General features: G+C 54.5%; 1 protein-coding gene across 2 annotated transcripts; it reads left to right on the forward strand.

The window, feature by feature from the left end:
• The first annotated feature begins 483 nt into the window (after positions 1-483).
• On the forward strand, positions 484-19,319 carry NRTN (neurturin). Of its 2 annotated transcripts, none has more exons than XM_035348422.1 (3): positions 484-878; positions 13,696-13,839; positions 14,522-19,319. In XM_035348422.1, exons 2-3 carry the CDS (start codon positions 13,707-13,709, stop codon positions 14,968-14,970), a joined length of 582 nt encoding a protein of 193 aa, XP_035204313.1. In that variant the 5' UTR covers positions 484-878; positions 13,696-13,706; the 3' UTR covers positions 14,971-19,319. The 2 variants fall into 2 exon arrangements, with proteins under 2 accessions (XP_035204313.1, XP_035204312.1); XM_035348421.1 differs by having other exon boundaries at positions 488-878; positions 13,605-13,839.
• The last annotated feature ends 1,430 nt before the right edge of the window (positions 19,320-20,749 follow it).

Below are 20,749 nucleotides of genomic sequence, written 5' to 3' on the forward strand. Positions count from 1 at the left end.
GAGGCTGGTCACCATGCTGCTCTGAACTCTTTCTTTCTCTTCTGCAAAGCTGCAAAAGAAAAGGAACCTTTGGAATTAGCTAAAATGATGCAACACGAAAACCAAACGCGTTGCACGTGAAGGGCGTTAGTTTGTGACCCACAAGCAGCAGTTTAATAAACAATTTATTAAATTTGCACTGCAAAGGAGGGGGGAGGGGGTGTTTAGCTTCGGGCAGCACGCTGAAATCTCTTCACCAGTACCTCCAGCAGGTGAAGGGTCCCGAGGGCTGCGGAGGGGGGGGGCTCAGTCGGCTCTGGGACTCATCGGGAACTGCTCCGTGCCGGACTGCGGGTACCGGCGGGGGGGATACCCCGCCGGAGCCCCGCGGTCCGGGCACCCGGTGCGGGGAGGCCTTGAGGATACGGGGGGAACAACGGGGGGGAGGGAGGGAGGCCGGTGCCTCCTTGCGGGGCGGGGGGGAAGGGGGGGGGGGGCGTAAGGCTGCGGGCGACACCGTCACCAGGAGCGGCCCCGCAGCGCAGCCCGGGACTGGGCGGAGGCGGGCCCGGGCGGGGCGCAGGAGCCGGCCCGTTCCAAACCCGCCCCCCACCGCGGGGAGGAGGCGGTGGCCGAGCTTCCCCCCCTCGGTCCCCCACCCTCCCGTGCCGTGCCGAGGCGTGCTGTTCTCCAGCCGTGCCGTGCCAGAGCCGAGCCGTGCCAGAGCTGAACCCAGCCAGAGCTGAACCCAGCCAGAGCAAGCTGTGCCGGTCTGAACCCAAGCGTGCCGAGCCGTGCCGTGCCGTGCCGAGCCTTCTCATGGCGGCCCCCGGTCCCACGCGTGTCCCGGTCCCGGCACGGAGCTGCCGCTGAGCGCTGCGCTCTGGCTCGGCGTCCAGGTAAGCCCCGCGGCGGGGGACAGAGCACCTGTTCCGAGCCTGGCACGGATCCTGCCCACGGCCGAAGGGGCTCCTCCAGGGACCTCAGGCGAGCCCCAGGACCCTGTGCCACGGAGGTTCTGAGCCCCGGTCCCGGGAGCCCCCACCATCCCATCCCAGTGGGATCAGGCCGGGGGCCACAGCCCGTCACCCCGGGGGCGAGCAGCCCGAAAAACAGGGCTTGCCCCAGCTACCCACCTCCCGCTCAGTGCCGGGGTGGCCTTCGGGGCTGTTGAGGGAGTTTGCTTCATACTTGGAGACTGTCCCGCCGTGCAGAAACGCAAGCACAGTGAGGACGGCTCAGGGTGCAGTTTCTTCACATGGGGAGGTGGGGTGTTGGGGAGAATTGTGTCCTGTCTAAATATTAGTTTAAGAAATGGAAGGCTCTGCGGCTGGTCTGCCTGCATCTGCAACCCTGTCACCTTCTTCCAGCTCTAGCTGCCAGCGTTCGGCTGTCTCCAAGCTGCGGTTTTTGCATCCAGAGCTTAGCAGGGGCTGGGAGGCGAATTTCACCCCGGCATCAAGGGAGGGAATTTTCCACTCTTGCTGTGATTTGTACAAAGGCTTTAAAAAAACAACATAGACCTCAGATGTCTTTATTGCACATATATGGTAGCTTGTAGCCAGCACTGATTTAAATCCTAGCATTGCTTGGGGAGCCAATCCACAATTTGGCGCTGGGTCGAGGGCATGCTTTATTGCAGCGGGAGGAATGGCTAATAGCTGTCAAAAGTGGCGTGTGGGTCCCAGCCACGCACTGAAGTCCTGGTTCTGAAGCCATAATCACCTGTGGATCCCAAATTCAGGCTCCCACATTCGTGTGTGCTCCCAGGTTTAAGAGCTGAAGCGGCTGAGATGCTGCAAGGTGCAGAGCAGAGCAACCAGGTGTGTGTGGGGGGACGGGGACAGGACTCTGCACCAGATTTTAGGAGGCTTGAGCACTTGCCTTTTTTTTTTTTTTTTTTTTTTTTTTAAGCTTCTGCTTGTAACTGGGCCTCAGGTTCTGCCCCAGAGCCTCCCACTGCAGCACTGTCCCCAGTTGCAAAGCAGAGCTGGCGATGCTGTGCAGGAGCCTTGCTCTGGGATGCAGCAGTTCCTGGCACAAGCATCCTTGGGGGCATCATTGGACACCTGCCTGCTAGCTGGGGTGGACTGTGGGCCATCATGTGCCTCCACAAGCAGGTCCGGTGCTGGGCTGGGGGGAAAAGAGACTTTTTTGTTTCTACATCTCATGCTCTTTTAATAGCACTGGTTTTTGGAGTGCTGGCTCAGTCCTGGTCCAGCTCCTGCCTTGCCTGCAGGGAGGAACAAAGGAGGTGCAGTGCACCCCTGGGGGACACTGTGCCGTAGCTGTGCAGTGAGCCACAGCTGCAGCTGCTTGGAGCAGGAGTCGTCATGCAGAGGAGGCACTCTGTGCCAGGGCAAGGCTCCTCTCGGGCTGTGGGGCTGCAGAATTTGGTAGGGTGAGGAGAGAACCCAGCACCCTTGTGGCATCCAGCCCTTGAAATGTAAGCCGGAGGACCTGGCCCAGCTTTGCTGTGACACAACCGGGGACAGGCAGGCTGGCACTGCTCCAGCATCCTGGCTGCAGTGCCTGGGATGTGGGCACCCCTGGGTGCTCAGCAGTGCTGGGCGCGGAGCAGGGCTGGCAGCAGCTGCACTGGGTGCCCTCCCACGGTGCAGATGTGAATCACAGCTCAGTGCTTTCCCTGCTTGCCTGGTGAAACCCCAGTCCCAGGGCTGTGCTGTGCTGCTACAGCTCTGTCAGGCTTGGTTCTCCGGAGTGTGCTTTTAAGGTTGACTTCCAGCCCTGGGGAGGCTGCGAGGGAGGATCTAAGATTTGCAATATCCACTTTCTGAGTCCAATGTACCTTGTATATAGCCTGAAGCAAAGCCCAGCCGGTAGCGTGGTCAGAGTAGGCATCACCTTGGCTGTTCCCAGCACCACATGCCATGCACATGCCTGGCACGGTGGCATTAATCACATGGGGCAGGCAGCTTCCTATCCAGGAGGTCTCCATCCTGTGATGTGCCCATGCAGGGGTGGGTTTGGGGCCACGAAGACCTGGCAGCTGCCTGGTGATGCCAGCCTCCCCCTCCAGAGCAGCCCGTGAGTTCGGCCCAGTGGGGCCGAACCTCGAATGAGTGGGAGATGCTGGGGTGGGGGTGGGGATGGGGGGGGGGTGGGGGAAGATGGGCCAGGCACACAGTGCCCGTTGCAGGAGGTGCAGTTGGGCAGCTCAGGACTGGTGTGTTTTACCGCTGTGTTTTTTCTCCTGGTGCCACAGGCACTTTCACTGCTGGTCTAAGCTAAAGCATATGTGAACAGTCCTGCTGGCAGGAATCGACCCTTTGCAAAGCCTGTTGGGGGCAGCAACACATGGTCCTGCTCTGGCAGCTGTCAGGGCCCAGCTTGCTTGGTCTGGTGGCAAGGATCTCTCCCTGCACCCTCCCCCCTCCCCTCCACCATGCCCGGGGTCCCTCAGCACCCCAAAAAGTTGCTGCAGCGATGCAGGCCCAGGTGTCTGGGTGAGGAGTCTACTCCAGCCCCACTGTTTGCTGGTCAGGCCGGAGGAATCCCCCCCCACCTCAGCTTTTTCTGTGGCCAGTTTCTGGCCAGTTTGGAATGGTCTTTTCTCACTGAGCCTGGAGGAGGGGAAGAGAAAACCCAGACTTGCTCCTGCTGGTTGTGCCGGGATGCTCTCGTAGGAATGAGCATCCCCAGCACAGGGAACGAGCCAGCCCCTCCACCGCTACTCAGGGAAGGGAAATGCCACAAGCAGTTTCACTCCCTTTGCTTCTTTGTCACGAAACCCAAAATGGGTTCACTTTGTAACTTAGCATCCAAGGAGCTAAATTGAAACAATCATTTGCCACTGCGTTGTTCTCAAATGATGACAAAAAGCATTTCCTTCTGCAGCTGTTCAAAGGCCACATTGCCAGCATGTCCGTCCCCTAATAAGAAATGTCAGTTGCATCACTGCTGGTTTTCATGAAGCATTTTGATTTGGATGGAACCACATTTTTCCAGCAGAAAAGGTTTCCTTTGAACATTATCCAGGCCGACCGTGCAGGCACCAGGCTGTGGGGAGGTGGCAGTGCAGCCCTGCCTGGCCTCACTGGGGATGCAGTGCTGCCAGGGGCTGTATCCTGGCACAGCCCCGGCACAGCAGCAGCAGCCTAGGGCAGCAGCTGTGTTTCACTCTGTTTCAGCAGCTCTTTGTGGCACCAGGACCTGGCTGCACAATGCTCGGGTTGTGACCGTGAGCTCTCCTGGGCAATGCCTGGTGCTGAGCAAGGACATTGCCCACAAGTGGAGTTTGCCATAACAGGGCTCCGCACTCCAGAGAGCCCCTCGAGTTCACCTTAGTGGGGTTTTCAGGCAGCGTTGGAGGGCTGAGGAGGTCTGCAAGCCCATCCCATGTCCTTCTCAAGGAAGAAAATGTGTCCTGGAAGGAACTGAGCGAAGCCAATTCTCAAAGCCTATTTAAAGCAAGCAAACAATCCATGGGATTTTGGAGATGGGCTGAGCAAGCAGCCAGCCCCGGAGCTTCCAGGGCTGGGGAGGGCTCACAGCCCAGCACCCCTGCTCACTCCAGGCCCTGGCAGCTCTGTTTGGGCACCAGTAAATGCACGTTGGTCATGTCCCAGGGCTGAGAGCCACTCCTGCCCATCTCTGGGGCTTGCTCACAGCATCAGAGCTGTCTGCAAAAGCACCAAGTGCTCAAATCAATGACCAGGCAACAGCTTCAGCATGGCTTTTGGTGGCTTCTTTGCTTTTAATGATGTTGTTGTTGGCTGTGGCCAGACGGGGCTGGCAGGGAGCACATGGTGTATTTATTGCTGGTGGTTGTTGCTCCCTGAACCTCCCCTGTAAAACACACAGGATGTTGGACTTGGTGAAGGTGGGTGGTGGTCATGCGGCTGCACTGTTCCTGGCACCCCTGGGTGGGACAGAGCCCCAGTCCTGCCCTTCAGTCCTCCTGGCCCCAGCAGGAGCATCTGTCTGAGCTCCCACATCCCCACCGCCCCATCCCAGTGGCACCATGGTCCCCGAGTGGTGGCAGCATTGTGAGGAGCAGCAGGGGGGTGCTCCCAGCAAGGCACCATGGGGTCATTTCGTGTTTCCCTGGGGATTTTCCTCTCTGCTGCCCTCTCCAGGTTGAACAAAGAGGCAAATGGCATGCCCCCATGCAAGGCAGGGGACCAATGCTGGTGCCATGGAGACAAACTGCAGCACCCTTAGTCCCCTGATCAGGCGCTCTGTCAGGCCCGGGGCCACCAGCCCCTGTCCCTGAGGAAAGGCTCGCTTCCGATTTAATAGGGCAGCTGCTGTCTTCGTTAAGTGGTGCTGGCTTATTAAGAGTGCATTTTTGAGGCTTAGCAGCTCCACAGAGCCATCTGGGAGGGATGGTGCCAGCGGCGGAGCCGCTGCACGTGGCTGGAGGAGGCGAGAGTCTGCCGCTGGCTCTGCTGAGCCACACTGGATGCAAGTGCCACAGTCCCAAGCCCCAGAAGGGGATGATGCTCCTGTTCAGTGCCCACCCACATCTGGGGAGGCAGCCTGGGGGGCTGCAAGGAGCCAGTCAGGATCTGGGTGGCATGAGCCTGCCGAGCAAGGAGCCAGCGTTATGGGGCAGTAACGGCCAGGACCCCATGGGATGCTGGCAGTGCCATGCCCCTGAAGAGGGGGCATGGGGTGTGAGCTCCCCAGCCTGGGGCTTGCAGGGGATGGAGTCTGGCTCCCACCCTTCTCCAGGAATGGATCAGGGATGGATGATCTTGTCCACGGGGCTGGCGGCTTGGCCGTGGCTGCCAGCTCTGCTCCCCCAGGCAGCGCAAAGGAGATGTGCAGCAATCCCTCTTCCTGCTGGGGCTCTTCCTCCAACTGCCACGCTGTTATCTTCCAGCAGCGCTTTCTTTAATTTTCTGTTGCCGCGGGCAGTGCTGGCAGCCCCGCTGTGACATCTGCCCCTTTGCAACGTCCTGCACGGTGAGAGCTGTAGCAGGGCTGCCCAGGCCACAGATAGGTATGGGGAAGGTGAGGGGGGTCTGGGGGTTGGCATGGGCCACAGCTGGGAAAACGGGTTGTGCTCAGCGATGCAAGGCAGGTGGGAGGCTGAGGGGGTGGGGAAAAGCTGTTGGGGAAGGACTGATGGCCATTGCCTTCCTTGTCCTGCTCAAGCCATGCTCCTGCCTCTGCTGGTACTGATCTCGAGCAGCAGGAGACGCAGCCAGGCAGGACAGACTGGTGTTTCGCCATCCTGGGACCTCTGGGGCTTGGTGGCAGGGCTCAGAGAGCGAAGTGCTGCGCTTCTGGAATCTGCGTGGCTCCTCCTAGCCCACGCGGGAAGCCCTGAGCCAGGAGGATGTCGGCAGGTCACAGGGATGCGGCTGACTGCTGCAGGCAGCACTGCCGTGGTGTGGTGCGGCCGCATCAGCATCTGAGCATGCAAAGGTCCAGGCGGCCGTGATCTGCTGCGCCGCGCAGTCCCACCACTGTTTACCCTGCTTCTGTCGTCTGCAGCCCTCTTCATCCCAGCATCTCCTGTCTTTGAACCTCCTCCAAACCAACCTTTTGGGGTTGCTGAAATTTCCGTTCCCAGCGTGCCGCTGTTGCCGTCTCGGGAGGAATTCCTCATTTGTTAGCTCTGGAGCAGCGCTAAGTGCTTCAATATGTAGGCAGCTGCTGCTGGAGTTGGACAGTAAATGCTAATGTGATATTAGGCTATGCACCATCCAAAACCCACTGGAAAGGTTTAGTGCAAATTGGATTTACAAACCTTTATCGGGTCTCCCTGCCCTCAGCAAAGTATTGTAATCCCTGGTGGGCTCCTTGACAAGCTGGATCCTTCTGTGCAAAAACAACAGATATCAGGAAAAGGGCAACAGAGACAGAGGGATTCCTCAGTGCCAGGCTGAAGTGGCACTGTGAGTGCCTGCGGTCTACCTTTCACCACCTTTTCATTCATCAAGGTGGTGGGAACTGATATGTGGTGTCCCTCAAGGGCCGTCATGCTCCAAGGGCATTTTTGCAGTGGGGAAACTGAGGCACGGTGCAGTGAGGCCACCTGCCATGTGCCATGATGCTGGGGCTGCAAAGAAGGAAAACTCTGCCAAGTGGAGAAGACGAGCGGCCACAGGTGATGTTCCCCTGGCATCCCACTGCCCCTGTGCTGCTGCACCTGCGTGGTCCCACTGTGGCTTCCCCTGAGATTGACAGGAGGGATTTCACACTGTATTTTTTATTTTCTCTGCCCACTAGCAAACAGTCATTTCTGTGTTGTTGTTGATTTTGTTTGTAATCTCAGCATTTTGTTTTGCAGTCTCTGTTTATTCCCACCTTGCTCCCTGCCAGAGGAGTGATTTCACATTGTCACAAGCCATGCTCCCTGCTCTGGCTGACACTGAACGATACAATCAGGAAGCATTTTCCTGTAATTTTATCTCTAATCACCCATCTCTTATCACAAAGGGCGGCTTCTGCTGCTGCTTGGAACTGACTGACTCAGCTTATAAAAGTTATAAAAGGCTTTAAAGGAGTCACCCCCTTGGCAGAGGTGCCAAGCGATGGGGGCATCGGCAGGGACATTGCCAAGTGGTAGGGATGAGGGCAGCTGAGGTTTGCTCTGTCCCCATTGGTGCCGCAGGCTCCTGGGCTGAGGCCAAGAGGATGGGGCTGTGGCAGGGCCGTGGGGTGTCCTGTGGCTGCCAACTCCATGGCTTGGTGACATGGCACCCTGGGCGGGGAGGTGGCAGCAAGGTGCCTTTAAGCTGCTTTCGCTCCCTGAAGTACAAAGTGAGGGAAGCAGTGGTAGTATGGATGGGGACCAGAGCGTGGCTGCTCAGTCTGATGGCAGCAACCTGGGGACAGCTCAGTGGGGCCAGGAAGCTGCACTTCAGCCTGGCTGCTTGCTCTGAGACCCCACACTCACAGTCAAGCCTTGGCATCTCTCCACTGCAGTGCCTTGGTGCGCTGTGTGGCTGCTGCTGCTCCATCCCACTGCCCTCGGCTGCATCACATGGGTTTGGCAAGGCTTTTTATTCATTTACTTTTAACCATGGTGAATTTATGGGGTTTGTTTTGTTTCATTTGGTTTTGGGATTTTTTTTTTTTTTTTTTTGCCAGCTGTTCAAAGAGACATAAACCACTCGTGTCCTGATTCAGGCCGAATGTAGATGTCATGTCAGTGTGGGAGCAACACAGCTTGCTGTGACTTTGCATGCTTGGCTGCTGGCCTCTGCACTGCCAGCAGTGCCTGGCCCCTCCCGGCCTCCTCCTAGCCCCTGTGGCTTCTGCGGAGGCTGTGATGGGGCAGGGCTTCTGTTGGCGCCCAGAGTAGCAAGTGGACAAGGGGCTGGCTTCCCTGCGGGAGGTGAAGGAGGGAAAGTGGAGCTGCAGGGAGAGCTTTGGAGCTCCTTGTGCCAGGCCAGTTTTCACTTACGCAAAAGCAGAATCTTGCAGAGTGTGGGCTCTGGTTTTAGTTAGAGCCTGTGGGGAGAGCTGGGGAGGGAGCGAGTGGCTGGAGACTGGTGGCTGCTGTGTGGCTGGAGATGTTCCCTGGGCACCTCTGATTTTTGTGTTTGAAGCGCTGAGCAGCCCCAGAGCCCCCACCCCACCTAGGTGCCTGAAATCCGCGTGTGGTTCTTGTAGGGTGCCCCGTGTCCCTGGCTGCTCTCTGCGAGGGGTCACCAGCATGGGGACGGTGGCGCTCATCCTGTGTCCCCAGAGCAACCCTTAGAACGGAGCTGGAGATGGGGATATCTTCTGTCTTCCTCTCCATACTGTCTACGATTACTGTCAAAAGAGCAGGAAAATTCAACAGTTAAACTCTGATCAGGGCTTGGGGCATTTTTCCTTTTGATGCTCCCCATTTTTCCACCAGTTTTGCTATTTTGGGTCTGTTATTACCCTGCAACATTGGCGGTCTCACTGCAGCCTTTCTCAGCGCAGCATCCGCCCTGCTGCTTTCAGATGCACCGATGCCATTTGGGGGCTGCATTTCCAAAGAGCAGGTCAGGAACCTGGGAAACATTTGGGGAAAAGTCTGTCTGGACACCATGGTGTCCTCATCCCCACCATCAGCATTTTGGCCTCTGGGAGCTGTTCACTCTGGAGGCTTCTCCAGTGCCATCCTTGGTGCAGGGCCACACTGGGAGCCCAGGGCTGGAGGATCTGCAAGTGCTGCAGCCCTGGAGCTGCTCTGCTGCAGCATCTAGTTGGGATGGAAATTGTTTAATTCCTGCAGGGTGAGTCATGAGGAGATGGGTTTTCAAAGCAGCTTGGCTCCCATGTAAGACACTAAAATAAACAGTGTGGCAGGTGGAAACTCTCTCTGATGTCCCGTCAAGGCCTTGATCTTTCCAAGTGTTTCATTTGCCAAAAACCTCAGCCACTCTATGGTCTCATCCATTCTCATGGCGTGGCTGAGTCTGAGCACTTGAAAATAATGAATCAATGCCCAGAAGCATGAATCGACTGAAAATTTATGACATACTTAAAATATAATGTCTTTTGGGTGCTCTGGCTTCTGGGCTTTGAAGCCCAAGGACCAAACGTTTGCACATCTCCTCTTCCCCCTCCCTCCGCTCAGGAAGGAGGATTTAGGGTAAAAGAATGAACCCTGGCTTCTCCCCCTCACCTTGCACCATTGGGAGCAGAGGATTTGAGGAGCTGGCAGACACCTGAAGCACGTTGTGAGAGTCTGCTTGAAAACTGGATGTGGTTATGAAAGCAAGAGCTCTAAGAAAACCTGAGAGCATGAGAAGCAGGCAAAGCCCAAGCAGCCCAAAATACGTTTGGGTTCTGTGCCATCTGTGGAACGAGAGCACTGCTTTCCTGTTTCTCAGGGAAAGGCAGCAGAAACTCCAGTGCTTGGAAGCTGGAGTGAAGAAAACTCCAACTGGAAATCAGGCTCTGCTGATCCTGTGTTTTGCTGAGCAGTGGGGGCAATTAAGCACTTCAGAGGGGTTTGTAGGGCTGAAGAGTGGACTTGCTCTTTCAGGTGAAAATCGGAAGCCCTGCTAGGAGCAAGGCAGAGGTGCAGGGAACTTGCAGCAGACTTGCAGAACGGCCGCAGCAGAGGAGAGCCAAGATCATCAGCTGCTTCTCTCCAGTCTCGGCAAGTGATGAGCCTTGGTCGTGCTGCTGTGTGTTGTTTTTCGTGAAATTTCCAGTTCATCAGGACACAGATCCTCATCTCTTCCACCTGTGGAGCATCCGTGGAGGAGGCTGGTGGAGCATGGGCTTGGTTTTGGTGCTTGGCTCCTGCAAAGTGGGGCTGATGGAACGGTTTTCTTCTTCAGGATTGAGTTTCCTGCTTGGCAGCAGGCACAGAGTGGCTGGACTTATATGGTCAAATTGATGGCTTATCAGGAGGATGCAGGAGAATACGGCACTTTTGGGCTGTTCTCCAGAAAATGGAAAAGGCCTTTGGCCTTTCATCAAGCCTAGGAGCACAACGGGGCTGTAATGTAGCTGTGAGTGCCCAAACCCTGACAGGACTCAGCCTCAAAACCTCTTTGCAGCTAGCCCAGGGCATGGGTCCCCAAGCATTGCTGCAGCATGGCCGTATGGCAGGGCTGATGTAAACGCACAGGAACAGCCTGCGGTGGCAACAGCCTGTGAAACTATTGCTGCCTGATGGGGTTTGGTTCCCAGAGAGCCGCAGCAAGAGTGGAGCGGGGTGCCTGGGGCATGCTTAGTTTGCCTGGTGACAGGAGGGCATTTGGTGTGGCTGCACGAGCACCAGGCACCCTCCATCAAGGCTGTGTCCTGAGCTGTCCTAGGCCCACACCCTCATTTCTACAAAATGGCTTTGAGCCAGTGGGACAAGCTGCGAGCATGGAGCCCAGTGGTAGTTCTCTATGTCTGGGGCACGGCATGTGGCAGAGCCTGGCACCGGGGACTTGTGACAGTCACCCTGCCCTGCTGAGCGTGTTGGCCTGGGTCTGGTGATGCTAGGCAGTGCCTGCGCCTTTGTACAGCAGAGAAATGGCAAAGAGACTGGAGCAGCAGCAGCAGTGAGGCCCTGCTGGGACCGTAAGGTCTGGGCTGGGAAGACCCTGATATTTCCTTGCTGGCTGTGCCAGTGAGACCAAACTTCGGGCACCACAAACGCCCATCCCAGCAGATGCAGTCCTTGGGGTGCCCCAACTTCTTCTGCAGGAGGGAGGAAGAGGGCGAAGGCTTTGAGGATGAGGATGGGGAAGGGGACAGGGAAGGGACTGTGCCTGCTGAGCTTTCCCTGATGTCTGAGCAGAGCAGTGCCACCCATGGAAGTAGCTGGGGGCCAGTGCCTGTTGAAGTGGGGCTGTCCAGTCACAGCTTTGTGACAGAAGCCCTGAGCCCTCACAATTATTTATTGTTGCTGGAACTGGGTTTAGAATAGGTGGAAACCAAAAAGACAGGAGTGTGCAGTTCAAGCATCAGCCTGTGTGAGTCATCGGCTGCAATGTGTGTGTGTGCTTTTCCTTTTCTCCCCCTCGAATTTCAGCTTTCCCCATGGGTTGCCACATGTGGGCTGTGGCTTTTTAGAGCAAGAGAAACTGAAGGCAAAGACTGGAATATATATATATTTTATTATTGTTTTGCACGCTGGAGCCAGGGTTCTGGTCTTTTGAAAGGTCATCAGCAAGCGGGTGGGGGACACAATTTCTGGCTGCTGAAAAAAGAGGCTGTTTTATGGGATCTGTGGCAAGGTTGAAACTGCCCTGCTAAAATGTTATGGGCTCAAAATGAGCTAGAGGCCCTTCCCTGCAGCTGGCTGGCCGTGTGGTCTTGCCCCTGCCTCTGCCCCTGCTCACAGCCTCTCCTGCCTGGCTCAGACCCTGTACTACCGCTGTCGGAGTGGCACCACAAGCCATGTCCCTTCCCCACATCCAAAGCTGCTGCTGCATGTTTCCTCTGAAGCAGCTGTTTCTTCCTAGGTCTTTTATTCCCCTTCATTTTGCATACTGTCTGAGAGTGAACTGCAGTTTTCTCAGCCCTACGTTCTTTAGCAAACATGTCCTGATGCCTCGCTGGGATCTATTTGACGCCCGTGAGTGTTTTTGGTGCCTGTTCCCCACTCCTGCCAGTTGTTCAAGCTCTTGACTCATAGGTGAAATCTCAGCTTGAAGGCACTTAATCATTGTGATTAATGGTGAGGCAAACACCTAATGGCCACAATCATCCTCCCTGTGGTGGCTTTGCTGGGGCTTGTGGGGCCAGCACCGTCCACCCTGTGTGTGCCTACCCCATGAGCCAGCTGTGAGCGCTTGCCCCGACTCGTGCAGCCACGGCACCAGTTTTGCAGGGAGTGCTTATCGGCTCGGTGTCTCGGCCAGCACTGCCTCCTGGTACCACGGCAGGATTTCATGCTCTTACCTCCTTATATGGCTAAACTATTCTTTTTCTATCTTGGCATTGTTTATAGCCCAGTTGAAAATATTTAGACTCTGGCTGGGTTATACAATTATCTTGTAACCTACAGGGCATGTAATTACTATTAGTTAACATGTAATTATCTGCATCCTGTAAAATAAAGTGTTGCTGGCAATGGGACAGCATTCTCGTTGTTTTCCACAATAATGGTAAAAGTGAATCCGTCAAATTCCATTTTAAAATAAACATTTTCCCCCAGTAAATTCAATTTGGCAAATATTGCTAAACTGGGCTGTGGGTATTTTTTTTTTCCCTCTTCCCCCTTCCCCTCCCCCCCACCCCGTGGAAAATTTATTTAAAAAGGAGAAATATTTGGAGTTTGTGAGGAGCTGAAATGAGAAAAAGGGGCTGGGAGGTGACTGTGAGTCAGTGCCGCTTTCTGACAGCTGTCATTGATGGGGAGTCAATGGCTGACAGCTTGCCAGCAGGCATTCGGACCTGACCTCCCACGGCCCAGCAGGGTTGCGCTGGTGCCTCTCAAGTCCTACCATGTTCAACTTGCTTTGGATGGACAAAATCCAGCTATGTCAGGTAAGGGCATCCGCCGCCTTGTCCCAGCCACCTGCAAGGTTTGTCTCCCGCACTGCAGGCCCAAATTTTGGCCTGCCTGTGGTCTCTGTGTGCTGGTGCTGTTCCTGCCCACTGTGTTGCTGGATGCCAGGATGCACCAGGGCTGTTCTTGAGGTTTTTGTGATTTTTCACTAGTTTTGACAGAGCGGGGGCAGCCCTGTTGGTGCATTGGCAGGGCAGGGATTTGTGTAGAGGTCCAGCAGCGTAACCCTGAACCCCAGGGGGGTCTGGGCTCTGGGTGAGCTGGTGGCCAGCAGAGGCAGAGCAGGCTGTAGCGGGGCTCAATGTGGAGTGAGGATGATGGAGCGGGGGTGGGACATGGCTTTGTCTGTCCTTTACTCACAGCCACCTGTTGAGGTATCGATCCCAGCACGATGTAGAGATCCAGCCACCAGAAAGAAGCCTTAAATACATCTGGTGAGGCTGCCTGCTGTAAGGGATGCATGGGACGAGGATATCTCCTTGTCCCGGCTGTCACCAACTGGGACAGACCAGCCAAGAGCCACATTTGCCTTTTCCCTGCACAGCACCGTGTGGGGCTGCAGCACTTCTCTGTGCCTCAGTTTCCCCACCACAAAGCTGGACTATTCTTGGGGTGGAGGGGATGGGCTGGAGACACGGGGCTGGGGGTGAGAGAGGGGGCCACGGGCGAAGGCCATATAATAAGGATATTTGTTTTGCCTGTTTTGCAGAGTTTCAATGTTCTGACTTGCTCTAAGATGAAGGTATGGAAGTTTGCAGCCATTGCATCGATGCTCCTCAGTTCCATGTTATCCATTTTAGTTTGTAGAGACATGTTCAACGGAAGCCGGACATACAGCCCCTTGCCTTCCTCGCTGTCCTCATGGGCATCCTCCTCTTCACTGCCGGCGGCTCCGCGGAGACCCCCCCGGGCCCTGCCACGCCACAGCTCGCTGCTCGCCCAGTGTAAGCTGCTGCGCCCGCGCCCCGGCCACTCAACACCAGCAAAGGCTGTTTTCGGCTCGCCTGAGGCTGAGCCCATAGATGCCACTGTGGCCTCAGGTGTTCACCCAGGCATGCTCACCCTGCTGCCTCCCTTCCCTCTCTTGCTCCTGCATCTGCGGGTTACAAGTGTTTAGCAAGGAGCAGGGTCGGGAGGCACTGGTCCCTAGAAAACTGTGCATGGAAAAGTCAGCCTCCGGGCAACAAATCTTCATGCAAGCACATCAGCTCTTCATGCAGGGAAACCAAATGGAAATAGCTCATCTTAATGCAAAGAAGCTGCTTTTTATTTTTATTTTTATTTTTTTTGTGTGTGTGGGTCCTGACTTTTTGCAGGCAGTGGTGGTGGCAGCAGCACAACAAGGAACCTCCATGGGGTCTCAGCCCCATGCATGCAGGGTGCTACCTGGCCAGGGCACTGAGTGGCCCCGCAGTGGCTACTGGACCTGTGCCTTCCCTGTCCTCATGGCCAAGGGCTGGTTCAGGCAGCCACTGTGGTTCAGCAACATGTTGCTGAGCTCAATTTTGCAATTTTCTGTGAAACCTTGCATGGAGGGAGCAGGGAGCCAGCACTGGGGTACATCCACAGCTCCAGGGGACACCCACTGGGGGGGACACCTGCTAACAGCCGCCCCTTCTCTTGCAGACAGCAGCTTGTTTGAGAGCTACACAGAGGGGGAGATCCAGCAGCTCATCTCGGCACTGGTGGAGCGCTACAGCCAGGCCATGAACTCAGGTGGCCATGAGCTGCCGCTCTTCCCCAAGGCAGGCAACCGCATGAAGCGTGCACGAGCTCGCCACAAACCCTGTGCCCTGAAGGAGCTGGAGGTAAGCGTCAGCGAGCTGGGCCTGGGCTACGAGTCAGACGAGACGGTGCTGTTCCGCTACTGCAGCGGCACCTGTGACGCAGCAATCAGGAACTACGACCTCTCACTGAAAAGCGTACGCAGCAAGAGGAGGATCAAGAAGGAGAAGGTCCGGGCTCGGCCCTGCTGCCGGCCGCTTTCCTATGACGACGACGTCTCCTTCTTGGATGCCTACAACCGCTACTACACTGTCAACGAGCTCTCAGCCAAGGAGTGTGGCTGTGTGTGAAGGGCCGGGGCGGCCAGGCGGAGGTGATGCCCCAGAACCGCTGGCAGCGAGGCCAAGGGGCCACGGTCTGCGGTGAGGATGGGGACGGGCCCTGCACCACTGCCTGCCCCAGGGACCCTCCCCATTTGGGGCAGTGGTGGCTGTGGGAGGAGAAGAGACTGCAAGGCTCGTTTATCCCCAAGTGCTGCTTCCTGGCTCACATACACGTGTGATGTGACTGTACAGAACTGTAGAGGAAGCTGTAAGTGCCGTTGGAGGCTGTGGTCATTGAGGGGTGGTCCGGGGGTGCCAGTGGGTGTGCAACACATGCACAGGGTGTGCTGTGTGCGCAGGGCACTTCACACGCTTGGGGTGTGTGCACATGGGGTGTGTTGAACGCAGCGTGTCACAAGTACGGGACGCATCACTGGCTGAAGTGGGGTGTGCAAAGAAGGTGTGAACTGCATGGAGGTGATGAGTCCGGGGTATGTGGGGCAGTAGGACCAAAAGGCTGCACTGCAGGGCTGTGCAGGTGGTGCCATGGTTCTTGACAGGATGTGCTATGTGCACAGCGTGAGTTACGGGGGGTGTTACGGGCACAGGGAGTGTTAAACAGCTGTGGGTGCCCTCAGGCAGGGGCTGAGCCCCATGGGCTGAAGCTGCCCCATGTGTGGGGTTCCCTGGTTTCACTGCAGCCATGCTGGGGTCCCTACGCTGCACAGGGGTGGTCCCATGCCCCCAGATTCCCCACTGTGGAGTAGAGATGCACAGACACTGGTTTGTGCTCTGGGGAAAGGGTCTGGCTCTGCTCCTTGTGCCCACTTGTGCCCTCTTTGTGATCACCTCACACTCCGCAGCCTGGGCTTGTCTTTTTAAAACGTGGGATAATTTGAAGTAACTGGATTAACCTCTCAGCCCCTCTGCGGGCAGTGGGGCTGGAGATGTGCCACCACCAGGGAGGGCACCATGAGGCCACTGGCAAAGCTGGGTTGGCAGCATGGCTGGGAGCACCCACGGTTTGGGATCCCCCGAAAGCCAGACTGGCCCTGCCAGATGCGGCACGGGTATAATTCCCATCACCTTGCAGGGTGATGGGGCTTGAATTGTGCGCGGGAGTGGGCTCAGGCCTGGGCTTTGGCTAAGGTTCGCATTTACAGCAGTGTCACTCTTGTTTACTCTGCGGAGAAATAAATGAGACCGCAGACTTTTGCATTCTCTGGGAAGGCTAAATTTGTTGCGTAGGATTGATGGGTTTTCTCCCCTTGGCCTTCTTCCCAGAAAAAGCAAATCATAAACAGAAGGAGAATATTGGTGTCATGTCCTGGGCATTAACCACCGCTAGTGAAAACGCTCTGCTCGCAGCCCTTATGGCAGCGGTGGCCCCGCTCCTGGCCCAGCTCTGTGATGGAGCGGAGAGCAGTTGTGCTTCTCCAGGGGCTGCTCCAGGATTTTGGGGTGCAGCCCTGGGACACGGCAGCCCCTGGCTCCCCCCCAAATGGGCAGGCAGCAGGGGGCTGGGGGGGCGGCAGCAGCCTGACCCTGTGTGGGGCCGGGCTGGCTTCGTGCTTTCCATCCAGCGGCCGCTCTTGGCTGAGCGGAGCCAGGATGTAGCGATGCAATGTAAACACCATCCTTCAGTAGGGCTGGCCGTGCACCCAGCGTCCCCGTGAAAGCAGCCTGCATTCTGTAACACTGAGTTTCCCCCCTCACCACTGGGAAAAGGAGACGGTGCCATGGGCAGGGAGTGCAAAGCCTGTCTGTAGGGCACTGGCATGGGTGGATGCACCCTGGGGACACAAATGCTGCTGAGATGGCGAAAGCTGTGTGACATTGCAGGTGTGCAGAGCTGGCTGCTTGCAAAATGCTTTTGCAAAGTGCCACAGCACCATGAGGGCTGCATGGGAGGGGAATGAGAAAGATGTCCCCCAAAATAAGCAGCCAGGGGCTGTGCAGTAGGAGTAGAATGGAGGCAGCAGATGGGCACTATCAGTGTGGTTGGTCACAGCAGTTAAGCGGCTCACTCCTGACTAAAAAAAAAAACAACAAAACACCCAAATCTAATAATAATAACAGCACTCTCAAGGGCTTGGGTGCTTTCCAGTTATTACTACTATAAAACTAAAATTAGTTTTGTTGCAGAAGCCTCCAGTTAAAAAAAAAAAAAAGGCAGGAACTCGAGTGCTAGAGGAAGGGAAGGTGCTGTAGCACCGGGCCCTGTGTAAGGAAGGTTTGCAGCTGGGCTTCCTGCAGCTGCCCCTGCTTGCATTATCTTGAGCCCAGGGAGGTGCTTGTGGGATTTCATAGCTGCTGCATTGCCCAAGTGTGTGTTTGTGGAAAGTTTTGAGAAATATCAGGGGGTTTTAGGGTGCTGCGATGTGCAATAAATCAGCAGTGCCTGCTGAGAGCAGACCTGGCATGAGAGATGAGGCCAAAGGTTCCATTCTCCTGCCTGCCCATGGCTGGGAGGACCGGGGAGGTGAGGCGGCTAGGGCACCCCAGCCCCTCCAGCTGCAAAACCCTCCCTGGCGCACCCATGCACGGCGCATGTCCAGCTTGCAACCCCAAAAGTCCAGGCCCACGAGGGAAAACCTGATGCAACGTGTGCACACTGCAAATCAACACAAATAGCTGTGCTGAATCTTTATCTTCCCTCCCCTCCCCTTTTTCCCCCCTTGCCTTTTTCACCCCATCAGCATCCCGCCTGCGCAGAGGAGCAGGGGAAGTGGCTGACATTCACTGCTGATGGTGCAGCGGCTGAGTGCGCTGAGCGCAGGGTTTTTGGAGTGCAGCTGGGCTGCAGCTGGGCTTCACAGCCACACAACTCCTGGAGCAGTTCTGGGGCCAAGTGCACCCATTGCGGCAGTCGTCTGAGGGTGGGTTTTGGTTTGCATGTCGCTGTCATGCATGTTGCTTGGGGCTGTCCTCTTGGTGACACTGAATCCCCCTGTACTGCTGCAGGAGCATCGCCCAGCCCACGTTGTCCTGTGCCGTGCCACTGCTGCGTGGGCAGGGAAATGTGGTTCCAATAGAAATACTGATTTCCCTAATGCTTTCCATTTCTATGGCCCTCTCTGCTGTAATAGGAGCTGGAGCTGTCTGTAAGAATGTCTACAATGCAGAAAAGGCAAAAGGATGGAAAATTCTCTCCTCAAAGCTACAGCGAAACCTCATCTGGCTCCCTTCCTTGTCATCCCATGCATTACATATTGTTAATAATAACAATGGTGTGCCACATCTGTCAGGGGGTGGTTTTAGGATTTTTGTGTGTCTCTTCTTGCAGCTTGCCTATCCGCTGCTGCAGCCTTGCTTCAGCATCACCCGCAAGGGCAGGAGGCAAGGGTGTTTCACAGTGTTTGAAAACTCAGGAGGTTTGGAAACACAATGAGATGCTTAAAACTATTCTGGTGGTTGTGACAGTGCAAATTATGAGTGTTATGTTATCCCGGCTCTCCAACAATGAGTTATGGGACGTTTCATTGTGTTTTACTATACACATCTCTATACGAACGCGCCTGTGTTTGTGTAATGCTGGCCAGTGCCGGACGCGCACGAGGCACAGCGCTGCTGGCTCTGGCTGGGCTCCGCCTGTCACTTGCATCAGACGGGATCCCATTTGCTGACAACGGGCTCACTCCCGATTTGGTATCTGCGAGGGGGAAATGGGCCTAACATCATTGTTTCCACTCGATGAAAGCACTGGCAAACGTCGTGTTCCTTATTTAAACAGGTCCAGAAACTTGCCGGGAAGAAATCATTTTTCCCAGTTTATCAAGACAAATTATTTTTTGTCGGTATTCAAAACCTCAGCCTTCTTCTCTCAATAAATAGGGCTACCACATGTTTCTGTTCTGGGTTAAACAAGACATAGCCTCAAACTTGAGGCCCAAGAAGAGGAAAAAAAAGGAAAAAAGGAGGAAAAAAAAAGCAGAGGCTTGGCAGCTGTAGGTGAGAGCAGGGTGGGCACAAGCAGAGGCAGCCCCGTCTCCATGGCTCTGCTTGGCACTGTCTGCGTAATTCCATTTCCCTTCCGGTATTGTTGGGTCTGACTGACCATCTGCAGAAGTTGATGCAATGCATCTATATTTTAGATATGCTCTATTTATTCAAAGTAACTTATGTTATTTATTTAGATACCATAGTGTGCTATCTACATAATGCGTTCTTTCTCTTTCTCTTTTTTTTTTTTTTTTTTTTATATATTTTATTTATTGATCCAGGTGGTGCCAAGTGCAGTTTACATTTATTACATTTTTACCATTTATTCTAAACAATGGGAAAAAATACAGTATGATTTTTTTTAAACAAACATAAACTTGGGTGTGATGCTGATACATACTCATGGTAAAGTGAAAATAAAAGAATTACATTGATTTCTCTGTGGTTCATCTTTTACTGCTGTGTATATGTAAACGATAACAGCATGGCATTATGTCCGCAGGATGGGCAGGGAAATGGGAAATTTAGCTTTTCTTTCTGGAAAGCAGGGAGGAGTGGCAGAAGCTCCAGTTTCCTGCCAACAGCCCCCATTTCTTTTATTCCATCATTGTAAAACAATATTTATGCAAAACCACCAGTTAAAAATGTTACCAGGACTGGGGCATTGCCTGCATGGGTTTGTATTGGTTTGGACACATGAATCATTTGTTGCCCCCTGCTTGTAAAGGCTTTTTCAGTTGGGTTGGCGCAAAAGCTTGTTCCAGCTGAAGTGACCCATAGGGATGCACTGATTCTGACAAAATCACGTCCAAGAAAAGAAAAGAAAAGAAAATGCAAGGTTTTGATAAGGTCAGCCAGAAAAACATTACATTTGCTTATCCAGAAGCAGCACTGAGGTTAGAAGCGTGTTTTATTTTATAGGGAAAACATCTCACAGTCAGCAGCAGACATTGGCTGGGGCTTTGTTGCTCTTCATATTAGGATGATCATGATGGTTTATATTTCATTTTGGGGGAAATGCTGCAATTTGGAATCCCAGCCAAGTTCATCATGCAGACACGTTTCCATGTTGTGGGCATGGGCAGTGTTGTGCCCACCCCAGATCTGCAGGGCATTCAAACCCTGCTTTGAACCTCCTGACCCCACTGAACAGGCATCAGCCTCTCCCAGTGGGCACTGCCCCACTGAATGAGTGCTGCCCCCAGTTATTACATTGAGCATCTCCTGCATTTAATGTGTTGCTCATTTTAACACATGATTAAGCCATAAGGTGTTTACGCTGCCACCACATTCATGAAGCGGTGGGAAGAGCCTGCAGCAGTGTCCTGTAAAAGGATAACACCCCCCAAGTCTATCCAGAAAAACATATTTTTTTTTTCCACTGAAAAATAGGCTGCAGTTATCGCATGCCCGTGGGTACAAGTTCCTATGTTTGTAAACAAAACCGCTCCATCTCAAGCAAAGCCAGTGAGCTGCCCCACTGCCCTTGGCACTGGGTAGAGGGGGGAAGAACCAAAAAAAAACCTGCTAAAATACTTTTGAAATACAAAAGTTTTTTAGCGGGTTTTTTTTTTTTTTTTTTTTTTTTTTTTTTTATGGAAAAAAAGGTCTGTTTATATTCCTCCCATCATGCCACCCAGAGGCCTGACAGCCATGGACGGCTTGTGGCTGAGTCAAATGCTCACACTTGAAGCTCCGCTCTGTAAATATTTTATGAAGCATCTTTTGAGACTCATAAATCCTTGTATGTGTGCGTGTGTGTGCACGTGCGCTGAAGAAGCTGAGAAAGGTTGTAATCCCACTGCCAGTCTGTCCAGGAAGAGAAGAGAAGAGAAGAGAAGAGAAGAGAAGAGAAGAGAAGAGA

This window comes from Oxyura jamaicensis, chromosome 28 (assembly GCF_011077185.1).
Source record: "Oxyura jamaicensis isolate SHBP4307 breed ruddy duck chromosome 28, BPBGC_Ojam_1.0, whole genome shotgun sequence".
Taxonomy (NCBI): domain Eukaryota; kingdom Metazoa; phylum Chordata; class Aves; order Anseriformes; family Anatidae; genus Oxyura; species Oxyura jamaicensis.

What these genes read in the sequence shown, in the direction of transcription:
- NRTN (XM_035348421.1), top strand. Translation starts at nt 13,632, where the DNA reads ATGAAGGTATGGAAGTTTGCAGCCATTGCATCGATGCTCCTCAGTTCC. An exon ending in CAGCTCGCTGCTCGCCCAGT is followed by an intron (nt 13,840 to 14,521) that starts GTAAGCTGCTGC and finishes CTTCTCTTGCAG; the next exon opens with ACAGCAGCTTGTTTGAGAGC.